Source organism: Branchiostoma floridae, chromosome 6 (genome assembly GCF_000003815.2).
Source record: "Branchiostoma floridae strain S238N-H82 chromosome 6, Bfl_VNyyK, whole genome shotgun sequence".
NCBI classification, from domain to species: Eukaryota; Metazoa; Chordata; class Leptocardii; order Amphioxiformes; family Branchiostomatidae; genus Branchiostoma; species Branchiostoma floridae.
Window position 1 is genome coordinate 13,267,408 of NC_049984.1, and position 14,712 is coordinate 13,282,119.

General features: G+C 39.8%; 1 protein-coding gene across 1 annotated transcript in view; it reads right to left on the reverse strand.

Annotated features, from left to right (window-relative positions):
* Positions 1-14,712, reverse strand: part of LOC118417222 (coiled-coil domain-containing protein 102A-like) — a 24,874-nt gene that overhangs the window by 6,747 nt on the left and 3,415 nt on the right. Inside the window, exons 4-7 of the mRNA XM_035822685.1 lie at positions 14,574-14,690; positions 9,733-9,942; positions 8,982-9,152; positions 8,324-8,427 (exon numbers count right to left, since the gene is read on the reverse strand). Coding sequence (XP_035678578.1) covers positions 8,324-8,427; positions 8,982-9,152; positions 9,733-9,942; positions 14,574-14,690 — 602 coding nt within the window. The remainder of the gene's footprint in view (positions 1-8,323; positions 8,428-8,981; positions 9,153-9,732; positions 9,943-14,573; positions 14,691-14,712) is intronic.

Consider the following 14,712-nt stretch of genomic DNA (forward strand, 5'->3'; position numbering starts at 1 on the left):
ATAGAAAAATCAATGTTGTTTAAATGCAGATTCCACGGTCTTTCACTGTCAGGCTTCCTCCAAGGTGAGTTTCTCCCATCTGGGCTTTTAGACACATTTCAGCAGAGATTTGCAGATCTACTGAAAATGGCACTCACGTTCTGTCATGCTTTCAAATGTCGAATTCAATACATCAAAATGACTAAAAAATTCACCAAAACTTGGTCACAGATTCTTGAATGTCCAGGTATACTCTACAGCATCTGAGCATTATAGCAGTGCTGAAATATTCTCAAGAGAAAAATAAATTGCAAAGACTACTACCCCCCCTCCAAAGGAAAGTAGTGATGGGGCACAAGAATGAACTTGCAGTAAATCTTTTAAACTTGACGCAAGAAACTGCAACATGACACTCTCCCAAGGCTATTTTGGAGGAGATTCAAGAAGTCCTCTATCCTCACAGATTCTTAGGTTACAGGAGGCTATCTTCATCTGCAGTCACCTAGCTAAGGATTCACTACAAGTAGATAAGGCAATATGAAAGATGGCAGCCAACCCAATACTGACACCTGTTTTTCCTTGACATTGGAAATTCCTCCAGGGAACATAAAAAATGGATTTACCACAGTCAGATATAGTCCTACATACAATGAGCAGAGACCTTGGCTACAGAATAGATATTTTCCAGACATGCAGTGCTGCTTATCAACATAACTGCTTGGTGACAGCAAGCACAAGTTAAAATTCAACTGAAGAACATTTGGTTATTCATTGGTGCCAAAACCAAGGACCAAACACCAAAAGCACAACTTGAAAAGGGCTTCCCTTTTTACCTTAGGAAAGGAGCTTTACATCCATCAAGGATCAAGGAATGTTTTTGGTTGTGTTTGTGTGTTTGCACATATAACTCAAGATAGTTTTAATCCGAAGGATTTGTACGCATTTGGTATGTGGGTACTTGAGGTCCAGAATATGGCAATTTTGCAGTTTTTCATGCTACAGGCCAACACCCCTTCCTGAAAACAGAGTGGTACAATCCATGGACAGCCGGCAAGCCATCACTAAAGAATAACCCTTGATGGGAGGGAGATGGGAGGGGAAGGATCACTAATATCTGTCATGGCTAGACCATCAAGAAATTCACAAAAACTCTAAATATTTCACGGAGGTATGAGGTCTTAGATTTCATCAGAATCTCCGTGACATCTCCAGCTCAGAATGCATTAGAGGAAAATCAATCAGAGAGGGTGATTCTCCAGCCAACCATGTCTGGCGCTGAGCCCTTACCGCTGATAAAGGGACGCTCAGTTATTGCTTACTTGATGATCGCATGTGGGTGGAGCTGACTGCACTTTACAACCATGACCATGGTCTTGACCCGTCTGGTCCTCAGCCACAGTTTCCGATATTTGATGTATCTTTAATCAGATTTGTGCAATGACTACGCCTCAAGGAACACAAGCCCAGGGGGACAACAAACCACAAGATGTTGTACTTTGGCCAGAAGCTTGTGGTTGAGTACACACCATTAATGTCAAAGCAGAGAGAAAAGTAACGATTTTGCCTTTCTGAATGTGAGTGGAGATTTTTTTCCACCAGGTCATGTCAGGATATTTGTAAGACAGTTTGCCACAGGGGCAGTGTAGGAGGAGTAATCAGTGGGGAGGAGCAGCTGCTGTTATGGCAGGCAGCCTCTGTTATCTAATCCCCTCCTCTAACAACTTTCACAGACAGATCCACCTGGGAGCCCTGGTAAACCCAGCTCAGGCTGATATATAACACTGGAAAAGTACCACAACCAAGGAGATTCCCTGGGCATTTGTTTCTTTGATATAAATCAATAAATAATATATGTGAAAACATAACATGAACCTTTGAGTTGTTTGATCGCTGGCAGTGTGTCTGCATGGGGATTGGGGAGATCCCGGCAATATGGTAGATTTAACAGGGCTGGTGATGTTTAACAGTTAATTCAGGACCGGCAACAGGTAACTGTTACCTGTTTGTGTGAAAGGATTTTGCGATAAGGAAATGATTTTATCGGATTTCGGTGTCTGGCAAACTCGTCTGTGAATACTGACAGAACCAGATGCTCAACTGTAACTTTAGGGCAATCTGACGTTCAACTTCATGATACGAATAATTTGCCCCTAACGTTTAAAGATGAATTCAGGACATCAAATATCTACGTAGCTTATAACAAATACAAGCTATGTAGAATGAAAGGGACAAATTACCTTCAGAAAAAATCTACCAACAACACTTTTAATGTTGAATTAGAGTGAGCCAGCCATGATTGTCAGTGGATTTAATAATAGTATCTCAGTACACCTCTTTAAAAATGGTATGCAGACCCTCTGCAACTGCTGGAAAGTTGCCAGATGTGCTATCTGTGTTGCATAATATCTTTAATAAAATAAAAAGGGACCGGCTAATCAGAATCATGTACCTTTAGCAGACTGATAAGTGATATTGATCAACCCAGGCCTCATACACCGTATATTCTAGATTTTCTAATTGGTTCATTTAAGCTCCATGGTATTGGTCCGAGTCCAATCAGCATTGCTCTGACCTGTTTGGGACCCTGGAAGAGATATACTGCCTCTAAAGTAACCTGGTTTCTGACTGTATTGAGATAGAATTGCCAATGATGATCTGCTTTCCAGTGATTTTTAGTTTTGTAGAAGAAGTTTTCTTTAGTACCCTGTCTGACCAATGCAAACATAGTCATACTAATGCTAATGAAATAGAAATGTCCACTTTCAAAATCAGAAGTAACCAGACAATCTTGTCTTGATAAATTGCACCGGTAGAATTTATTACAGTCCATACTCCACAGATCATGAAAAATCATGACACATGTCAACATTCTCCTTATCTTTGGCTCATCCATTCTGTAAACGTTTACTCACATTATGTTAGGATAACCTAATATAACTGACGGCCGGCAACTTCTTTTCTTTATTCTTTGCACGCTCGCATCAGTTTTGGGGTTCTCAGGAATGGGTATGACGGAAAGAAAATTCAAGGTGGCTATAGCCCTGGCCAGGATACAGTACAAATATATTGACAAAGATACGGGTCAGAAGCTTTTATTTATGAAGGAATTAAGACCAATACTAATGGACTCTTAAGGAGCAGAAAGTCTTTGAGTGTCTGTTAGACTAAGTTGACACACAAGGGACAAAAAAAAATCACTTCATTATCAATATTCATCCTGTTGTCTCCTTTTACTTTCAGTTTCCTGAGGGAATTTCCAATTTGGTTAGTGAGGGCAAAATAAAAATCAATGCTGCTTTGTCATGATGATTCAAGATGGCCTAATGATACAATCACAGGTAAACACATTTCATGCTGCCCAGAACACAATCAATACAAATTATGCAAACAGCAAGGAAGCCTGGATTATCTGCCAATCTTAAGTGGCAGGCTCTGTCCAGAGTGCTATCAAACCCAGGCTCCTTCGGCAGAGAAAATCAATACAGGATCATCATGAAGAAAGCAAGACACTGACTGCTGATCAGTGGGACATCAAATAATACATCAAATTGGTGGAGATATAGAAATCCAGACACTCTTGGAGCTACTGTGAGGATAACAGTATGCACATAGATGAAACTGTAAAGCAGTAGTGTGCACACTCTGGTGGCCGGCTCAATTTACATTCACTCATGCTGGGATGTGCGGTGGTTCTCATATGGTCACATGTGGACATGGCTAGACATTGTCCTGTTGTGTCCGCTCTTCCTCACCAACAGAATAATTCCATGTAGTTAAACACAAATAAGGGCATAGAAATTTTAGAAGAGAAAAAATTAGTGTTAATTATTTCACATACTGACATAGCAATCTCCTTGCACATACAAAACAGGTGTTCTACGTGTATATACCAGCTGGCCTAAGTACCCAACTATTCCCTGGGGACAAATATTGTACTAAAAAAGTTTGAGGTGGGTTAGATAAAAGAAATACCCGTAAAGATGACAAAATGGACCAATTTCGTGATGCAGATGTTTCCCATTAAAGCAGTCACCTCCAAGATGAATACCCAGTAAGTGTGCTGTAATCTGGGTTTATGGCTGCTGCGATGAGGTAGATATGTGTGTCATGAATCCACGGCTGGCATAAAAAGGTGATGTTGATGTGATGTTGGCTGCCGTAATGACTGTATTAGCACATTATTCCATGTCATAAAGCAGTAACATCAGCAATGACACCATGATGTAGCATAGAGGCATACATCAAAGCAGAAGAGGAGCTACTTTCACCTCATTTCGATGTTCTAATGATGTCTATAGTACCGTATGCCAATGTTCTACAAATGTGAATGAACCCTTGAACAATTTTTGCGTACATACAGGTGAGTCGGTTATACATAAAACAGCGTCTTGTGATCAATGGCCAGCACCAGGTGCAGAAACCAAAATCAATATTTCTTGTATCTTCAATATGTGCACAGCTCTGTAAAACTGACAGCTGTGTCTGATGGTGTACTCAATGTTACTGAACAAGGCAAAATAAAGCAGTAAAAAAAAGATATGGGGGAAATGCATGCATTCGGTGATGTGAAAGTGTTATACATGCATTAAGAATGGTATGCTGTACAAATCAACATATGACCTTAATATTTGATCAGCAGGAATGGTGTACTGTAAATTCAATTACTTTGTAGTGGTTTTATTTCACGATACTAAGGAGTTTTTTTCGGTGCCTTAAAATCATGGTTGAAACAATTCTGTAGCTCATCAGTCAAAAAAAATAAAAGGGAGACATATTCTGCCGTATCATGAATGGAGTGGAGAGGTCAAGGCAAAAACTGTGAACCGCAATGAAAGTCTCAAGATTTACAGATCTGATGAACCAATTGGCCTTCCTAATCTGCCTTCTTTGGACATAAATTCTGCACTGAACCGGTAAACTAGGTCAGTTGGCTCGATGATCTGCATGTCAAATCAAAGTTTGATGACTTAGCAAGGAGATGGAGGCCCTACTTCCTCCCACTCCCAGTATATCAATCTCCCAGGCCCATTTGCAGCCCAGCCTCCATACGTTTCCTTTCTAGGGCATAATGGCACATTCTCCTAATAAGCACCTTATACCTAGAATAATGTCCCGCTGAAACAACTGTCAGAACTCTAGGTTGCTTAACGAGAAGTTAGGACTGTAGTAAAAACGTGCCACATCACAGCCAAGACGTTATGTGTTTACTGTGTATATGAAACGGGCCTTGTGGACGCGATCAATGCTTTATCACGTTATGGCTCCCATTTAACGACAGATGTCATAAAAACCATACTGCAGAACTTGTTCTCTGAAATGACATTTTTATTGCAATTTCCCCCAGATATTGCTGATGGACTGCAGCGACTGTGGAAATGTAGTAGTCAAGGCAGTAAATGATGGACTGGCGAGTTGGCGAGGCTGCCGCTAAAATTGGAATTCCTTTTTATATCACACGTGAGACGAAGGAGAAATTCTGGATTTGGGCAGTTACAGTTACTCTCATCCAAGGATATTTCGTTTCATACCTGTAGTAAAGCATGTATGGAGGTAAATATCTTGTTATTACACAAAGAAAAGCATAGTCATTTACACCCCTTTTGCACTAGACACTGCAAGTGCTGAGCGAACAAAGATTTTATTTCCTGCTGAGCGAACAAAGATTTGACAGATTGCTCAACAAATTTCATGGATAAGGAACAAATCTTCTTATGTGTTATGTTTTGTGTGTATGATGTCTTTTGAATCACACTTTTACATGCTGCAGCATATTCCAATATGAAATCAAGGGTTGCGCAAATCCAATTTTGGTCTCTGTACCGTCGCTCAGCAATTGCTGTCTAGTAGAAAGGGCAGTCTCACTGGTATGACTGGTGCTAAATTTTTGGATGGGTTCTCTTTATGAATATGAAGACCCAAGCACATACAGGACAGGTGATTTGAAATCCCATAATATAAGTCAATGACAGTAATACTGGATGGATGTCCTACTTAAGTGAACAAAATGGCTCCTAACATAAAAGGCAGTTTACTGATTCAAAATGTCTTCATCTTTTCTTTTACTATAGCACTGAATCCCTAAACTCATTTGACAAGGCTTGGCAATAATCCTTCTTCATCTGCAAGAAATGCATGGTTTGGCCCCACTGGCTTTCACAGGATAAAACAAATGATAACTACTACAATAAAGTTAAGAAATCTACATCAACTTGAAGGTCCATTCTGATACATCATGTTATGGTAACTTTCAATAGCTATGTAACAAGGCTGAGGGAATCACTGTCAATCTTGACATTTTTGTGCAGTTTTAATGTTCCCGTTTTCATGGTGACGTCTCCAATGTGAATTCTTGATACCACGAATATGTTTCCCTTGTATGACTAATGAACTACTGTAAATGCAAAAATGTTCGCGGTGGATTAATGTTCGCGGTTTTCGCGGTGACCACTTTACCGCGAATTTAAAACCACCGCGAACATTTTTCTGTTATGATATTAGATTGCAGTCTATGGTAATACCGCGAACTTAAATCCACCGCGAAAAGTCCTTTTTCCCGCTACCGCGAAATTAAATCCCCGCGAACTTAAATACATTTACAGTATAGAATTGTTCCCTCCTACTGCGAAATAAACCAACACCAACTTACAGTCCCAGCGTGACAAGGCCTTTTACTGCTAAACTTATTCCCAGATAACTTCTACAGGGTGCAGCAGAAAGAAGGATAACTTGACTACCTGAGCAAAGCTCCTTCAATGAGAATCAGGGAGCTTATGCAGCTCAAATGCTAATGTTTATATAAACAAGATTCCAGCATATGTAATGCTTTGTGACAGCACACAATTTAGACTCCAATGTGCTTTATATTTCAACCTCCTGAATTTTACCGTTGGACCATTTTTTACTTTGTTGACACTAAAAGAAGAACAATTTTAGCATCCATGGAACAGATGACTTAGCATTCCTCAATGTCTACATATTCTTTTATGTTACATAAAAACATGTAACATGTATATTTGTGCAGTAGGCAGGATCACAAACCCCATGGGAGGTCAATGAACCTCTTAACAGGTCAGTCAACTCCTTGCATTCATGCATTGTTATTGTTATCATTAATCTTACTTTTGAATAGAAAACCGCTACCTGTCTTTGACTCTACTGTGAAAATCCAGCACAAGTCTTAGTCAATGATTTTTTTATCTTAAGTCTCCATCTTGTTCACAAGACCAATCAACCCCTAGATCTCAAAACACCCTGACATTTCTTTGTCTTGGTTTGTTCGACATATTACCGGTAAACATTATGTAGTAAATTGCCTTTGGGCATGACAAACCAGTTTTATACGGTAGGTACAAGCCATGTAAGACGAGACTATAAGGTTTGGTATCTTTTCAATAAGTGCTCAAGGTGTGGTTCTGAGTTGTGCCCTTGGGAAGTACACTTGCCATCTATTTCCTAACTTTACTTGGGTGAAAATGAGTACAAAGGTTTGGTTAGAGACAGTCTCTCGGAAGGAACATAAAGTTGGAGGTCCCATGTTTGAGGAGAGCCACACATCAAGCACATTAAAAAGAGTCAGTAACTTATTGAAGTAGAGAGTAGACAGTATGCAGTAAATCATCATATCGTCAGCCTTCACCTGTCATTTAGCCCAACCTTTTTCCAACATCTTCTAACATGAGAGGGTACCCGAAATGCACTACAATATGTTGCACAAATGGCACAAATTTAGCACAGGGTAAGTCGTGATATGTAGAACATACCCTGAAGTGTCCTTGTAGAGGTCGTGGCTATTTGAAGCGGTCATTTTTATTCCAAGCTATCTTAGCAGATGTGTATGAGTCATGAAGTGCAGAGTTAGAATCAATATAAAACATGATGGGGAGATTCTTCTTGGGAATACTGACATGTTCAAAAGTTTTCATATCATTATCTTATGTGGGTAATATAAAAAAAGCTAAGTAAAAAAGAAGTTGGGTGGTAAAACTGCTCCAAGGATCCTGCCTCATCCTCAGAGACAAAAACACGTTTTCTAATCATCTCTTTGATTTTGTCAGAGTTTACACCTGACAATAACTGGAGACAGAAAATGAGATAACCTTTCAAAACCCATTCTGGGACCTTTGACCTAACTCACTGCCAGTGTCAGTGTCTGCATGTCTAGCACCTTTGGACTTATGCCAGGTGATCCTGACCGTCTCTGGATACAAAATTTCTCTCCTCACAGCCACTCTACAACATTCACACAACAATAGGCAGACACCAGGACAAAGAAACACATACAATGAAAACAATGCCTTAATGTTTTAACTGAGATAAAAATGAGTGCAAGTAAATGTTGTTGTACCTTGTTTGCAGGTGGTCCACCTGGACTTGTAGACTCTCACACTGTTCCTGTTGTTCCTCAAGGGTACGTTGCTGCTTCCGCTGGTTGTTCTGTAGACAGTCAACCTGGAGAAGAAGGGAAAGTTCATTACGTTCATCACAAACAACACAGACATGCTTAGATTATGCACTGCTTGTTGTTAGTTAGCTGACCTGGAGTAGCAGGAGGTACTGTATATTCATGTACTTTTGTGATGGTTTTATTTCTTGGTATGAGGGAAAACATGTTTTAAATCTGCAGTTGAGACACTCTGTATAGTAGTAGAGAAGTAATAGTCAAGGCTGACCAAGAAGACCACTGAAGAGACCATTAAAGTCTGGAAAAGCTTTAGCTTTTACATATACATCATACGAAACAGATAACTGGGTACTGGGTACTAGATAAATCCCAGGAATGGGGATCCAATATTAAAGTGATGTTGAAGCATAGCAATGAGGCAAATTACATGTCTATGAGACTATAGACATGAAAAAAATATATCTTTGAACTTCTAGATATAGTATTAGTAATGGTAACTTTGTGTTTTGAGTCTGATTGTCTATGAAAGCACAAAGACTTCAGTGTCATACACTTCAACAACTCGAAACTGACTGCCTGCTACTTTGTCTAAACATCTTACCTCATCTTCAGCTTGAGCCAAGGACTTCTTGAGCTCTTCAACGCGACCCCTGAGTAGTTTGACTTCAGTGTCACTTTGTTCAGCCTTCTTCTGGGCATGGTGAAGTTCTGCTGCCTTGTCCTGAAGCTTCTTCTTCATCTTGTTGTTCTCATGTTTCAAGTCTCCAACTTCCTGCAAATCAATAACAGCATGAACTTTGTCAGCCCCTGCTGATTACAACATTGTCATCTCTTCATTTGCATACTAAATATCTATTTTACAAGTTCTGATTTGTACAGTCCATACGATATTTTGTAAGGCCAAGGAAAAAATGTGCTTCTCAACGGGACTCCAGACCTACTGACCTTAGCCTTTTTTTTCAGTCGTTCACTGGCAAGAGACAGAAAGCTTTCTCTCTGATCTAAATATATAAAAATTTTAAAATATATCTGATATATGAAACCATTGTAGAACTGTTTTAGAAAATAATCTCCTCATTTCAGTTTACGATGGCCAAAATAAAAAAGGAAGCAAATCCCTACCTACAGATCTATTTTTTTCAGATCTTTAATCAGAAACACAACAATGATTTTCCTACGCCTAAGCAACTTGAAGTATCAGATTCGACAATCAAGAAGAGTGTACGACTCTGACACCTTTGGACAATTCAATCCTTTTTTTCTGGAGTTCCATTGATTTTGGGCTTAAGTTTTCCGCCCCTGACCTGTACCTTGTCTACAGAATGCCACATTAGATGACAGTGAAGAATCACCTTGTTCCTGTCATGGAGCTGGCTCTGGAGACTTTTGACATCAGAGTCTAGTGCTGCGGACGCCTCCTTTGTCTTCCTGTCCAGCTGTTCCTCCAGGTCCTCCACCTGTGTGCGCAGCTTCTTGTTGTCCCTCTCCAGGGCCAGTTTCTCCGTTTCCAGACGCTCGCTCTTACCCCACTCCTGAGCGTTCTCCGCCTGAAGCCTCTCGATCTATACGGGAAGAGCAAACAGGTGTTACAAAGGCTCCTACCCCCCAGGGTTGTCTTTAACCAAGGGTGGAAGGTGCAAGTTGGGACAGTATGATCTGGTGGTGTGCATGGCAACCTCATCACTCCCACAAACAGCATTTGTTAAGGAGCCTTACACATTAGCTATTTCTGTGTCTGTTAGGGAACAAAGTGAAAAACACTTTTAACATACACTTTATATTCTCTATATAGTATGATAGACATTTTAATCCAATTTGTATTAAACAGTGCAAATCCATCCATATGGTGCTCTGCCATGTTGCACTATTAGTCACAAACAGCGACAGCTTTTTACTAGCCACCAGGATTCCCTAATCTTTACAGGTATAGCAGGATATTGGCATATTTGTCATCAGGGGAAATTTCTACTTGTGTTATTATTGGAGCTAGAGGGAAGCTAGACAATCGACAAACTAAAATAAAGGTTTGCCTAAAGTTTGTCCTCCAGGAGTAATATAGACGACCTTGAGTGGATGGCGCCATAGAAAATCTATAGATTGATACAATTTAAGTCTTTTATATCACCTGGAACCAAACATTCTGACAGTTTGCTTACCAATCACTTTTTGACAACAATATCTGGGCCTGTTTTAAAGATGGTGAACAAAACTTCTCCATGCAGTCCAAATCTGCATCATTAGGCATATGGTGTAACTCAAAGGTGATTATTAGCTTTGCCAAGAAGGTTATGTTTGCATGTGTGAGTGTGTGTGAACAGCATAACTAGAGAAGTTGTGGATGATATATGAATAATATGACTTTATGATATTTAGTATGTTGGTAAGTACTAGTGAAATGATCTTTGCCTGCTTTCCATGGCACTACGTGACTTTTGGTGTTGTCTGGACATACTACATGTTTCCTGTGTGATCTGGACATGCTGTGGTCATTATTTTTTGGTGTATCTTGTTTTTCAATGTAAAAATAGCCCCTGGATTTATAAAACTATTGTCTACTATTTCTTTTACAAAGGCTGACTAATTCTACAAACAATGCCTTGAATAGAATTTGTTTTTAGTACTTAGTGCGTCAATAACTGACGAAAAAACAAGTATAAACTTAGGCCCAATCTACACACAGTTTTTACCGATATCTGTGGAGATGTCGGGAGGGATCTATAGGGGGCCGGACACCCATGGCGCTTGCAGTCATAAACATATAGCGCGATTTTCCAAATGTACGAATGTACGCATACGAATGGTCCGGACCTTTCGGGAGAAATTTTCCCGATATCGTAATGGCGATATAGTAGTTCCATCTAGACGATGAAAAAAAGCTGTCGGCGAGAGGTTGTAGGCTCGCCGATATCGGGAAAAACTGTGTGTAGATCGTGCCTTAAGTCACCTTAGACAACTATACTTCAAACAATTACATAAACATGACTTAATGTCACCCCAGACCACCCTGGCACGAGCTCACGACATTGCCAAAATATGTAATCATACTTATCCTTGAGCATACACGTAAGAATGCAAATCTGTCTGATTGTAATACCATACATCAAAACATGATGCATGTTATTCCTGTAGCCAGACTCATATTGAAAATGTTGTTTTTCAGACTACCGTACAATCAAAGAAGCGTAACACGGCATAAATGCTTACTGGTGATGTTTTCCTTCTAAACCTTGAAACCATCTCTATGGAAACATCCCCCAAACAACCTTTCAAAGAGCCAATACCTATGGCAATGATGGTTCCTCCCCTAACAGTATGTAAGATACATGATACATGCGCAGAACTGGGAATGTTGCATGTGCATCCTTGCGAACCCAAAATTGAACCTGTGCACCTACTTTTTGGATGAGGTTGCACCAGTGCATCTTCATATCTGTAGGGTTACATACATAAACATACTGTTGTTATAATACACCTAGTATACAGCATATTCTTGAAATCCACTCCCATCTGCCAGGGAAAACAGCAGCTGGATAATCTCTAAGCACCTTCAGCTCATCAGGCCCTGCTATGCAACATGTAGTCAATTATGAGCATTTGACAATGATATTGATTGTAAATGAAGGCAAAGGTTCTTTCTGCCACAGGGGATAACTACTGAAGGACTGTTATTATCCATGGATGAAATATCAGCTCGAAATACAATTTGATCAGGCCTCTATTTCACTAGACGGCAACGTCGACCAAAATAATGACGTGTGTAGCTCTTGATTTCATAATTGGAGCATGATGCAAAAGTATGACCTAAAAACTGATAAAATTTGTTCTTTTTCTATGATACTCAAATCTTTGGTTTCAGTCTATTGTAGAGAGGGTGTGTCAAGCACCACAAGCATGATGCATAGCCAGATTATACAGCTTAGCGAAGGTCTACGGCAATAACATGCAGGCCTGGTTCAAGTATGATTTGTAGGCATGTCACACCAGCCGCGTGCCGGTGAATCTTATTACTGACAGCAGGAGGAAAACTCCCATGGAGGCAACTGAAGCTACAGATGCCAATAACTACATATGGAAACCCACAGCTTCCACCACAATCTGTGGTGTAAATCACTACAGGCATTCCCATGTTCTGGGCTGGGATGAAATAAACCTGTCACTAGGGATCACTTTTTATTACAATTTGAGATCCTTGAGGTGTTGTGATATGCGAGAAGTGTTCAATATTTCACAGCACCAATATGCCACAATCGTGTGGCTGAGATATGCATCACTCTTGCAATTATAGCACAGAAAGACCCAGATCATGGGTAGAATCGCTATTGATCATTATTCTCCTTGATGCAACATGTCATCGTTGTAATATCAACTTCCCCCTAGTACATCTATAACCATCACGTTCAGGGTGCAGTACTGGGATGCCAAGGCCTATACATCAAACAATAAATAGGAGTTTCCTATCTCTAAAGATTGGCTGTCAGTTGCTTAATAGTCATCATTTAAAATGATATCAGCCTTTGGGCACTAACTTGCAAATAAACTTTCTACACTTTGTCTTTCAAACTTCCAACTTTGCTCCACTTTGGAAAGTAATCTGTGATTGAGTGGGCAAGAATTTATCACTGTCAGTGGCTCCTGCCCCAGACTTGCTGAGGTGACACTTGGATGGATGGGCAGCCTTACAGGACAAAAGGTAGCGAGCAGACACGCGTGCACGTCCCTAAGGGGCTAGAATCCGCACGATCTAGGGCTCCAGCGTCCTCCAACGACATGCATCATCTTTATTCCTGGCTTAAAGTCAATATAAAGGTCTTGACAAGAAGCAATTTATAATATCCTCCCATGATTTATTTCTCATATCATAAGTGCTTTTTATTATGCTCTACTTTTTAGAAGTGGCACTTCGAATAACTGTCACTGGTACAAGATGCCCCAAAACAGGCCATAAAATTGGCTTGGTTTGTTGCACTGCAGACATGCCTGTGCTTCAATGGCAAGAAATAAAGAGTTCAGCAGTAACTGGTGAAGTAAAAGGGCAGCCTGGATTTTCTGCATGACCTCAGATGCTGTACCCATAAATGGATAACAAGTCATAGTTCTCAAATCCCCTTCAAAATGAAAAATAGGCCAGAAATATTGTCCTGCTTTTGGTTCTGACTAATTTATCCAAATCAATACAAAAAATGTTTAGAAAATATTGGATACTATATTCAACAACCAAGCTCATTTCAACATTCTTTTAATTTTGTAGGCTGAAAGTCAAATTTTACAATACCAAACTAAATGTAGAGGAGGAGGGCTAGCAACCTTTCAATGTAAAATATACCCTGCTACTGAGACAGTAAGGAAACTTGCTGCCCTATGTGGCATGAACAAACAGACCACCAAATGTAGACCAGACAACTACAGAAGGTCTAGAAGTTTTTAAAAGTCATTCCTAATGATTTTACAATCATCCCTGCAATATTCAATATCAACTGTAAGAGTAAGGATTTTGTAAGACTTCCTTCACATCTGACAGGGTGGCTTCTGTGGTTAGACACAGAGTTAGGCAAACAGTCAGGAGAATGACAATGCCACTTCAGCTTTAGTGAGTTAGGCAATAAAGACTACACTGCAATCTGAAACTGTTTCGACCATTTTGAAATCATGTTTTTGTGTACTATCTGATACAATTATTACATAGTTTACATAATACCAAATTCAATGTGTTTGGTGCTTTTCAATTAAAAGGCATGGCAAATTGACATGATCAGCAATGTCACATGTCTTTGCTTTAGCAGTATCAGAGAGTATTATGTGTATACCCAGCAAAGGGTGCAAATATATTCTAAAACATTCATTTCTTTTATTCCTAACCACCTTTTAGGGCATCCCAAACCAGTCTTACCTATATTGATGCATGGTATTACCAAAATCACTAACATTTGAATACTTGAAAGTGTAAATATACACTTTCCCAGTAGTTTTATATCGTGGGATAGGGAAAAAAGAATTTTGTGGTGTTTGAAGTGCATGGTTAAAGTGTGCAGAACAGTAGAGTTACAAAACACAAATTTGTGGTGTTATGACTTCAAAGTAAAAGGATACTGTGATAACTGAGAAAATAGAAATCCAACGAAGTTTCAAGATTTACAGTAAGTACATGCACTATAAACAGATTCAGGCAAGAAAATACTACACCGTGCTTGCGTACCTCCTTTCTGAGGTCGTGTAGCTTCTTGTCCATAGTAGATCTGGAGGTGGACTCTTCCTCCAGGTCAAGAGTCACCCTGCTCAGCTCTTGCTGGTGTAGAGACTTCAAGAGATTCAGCTATGATGGGGGTAGAGAGATG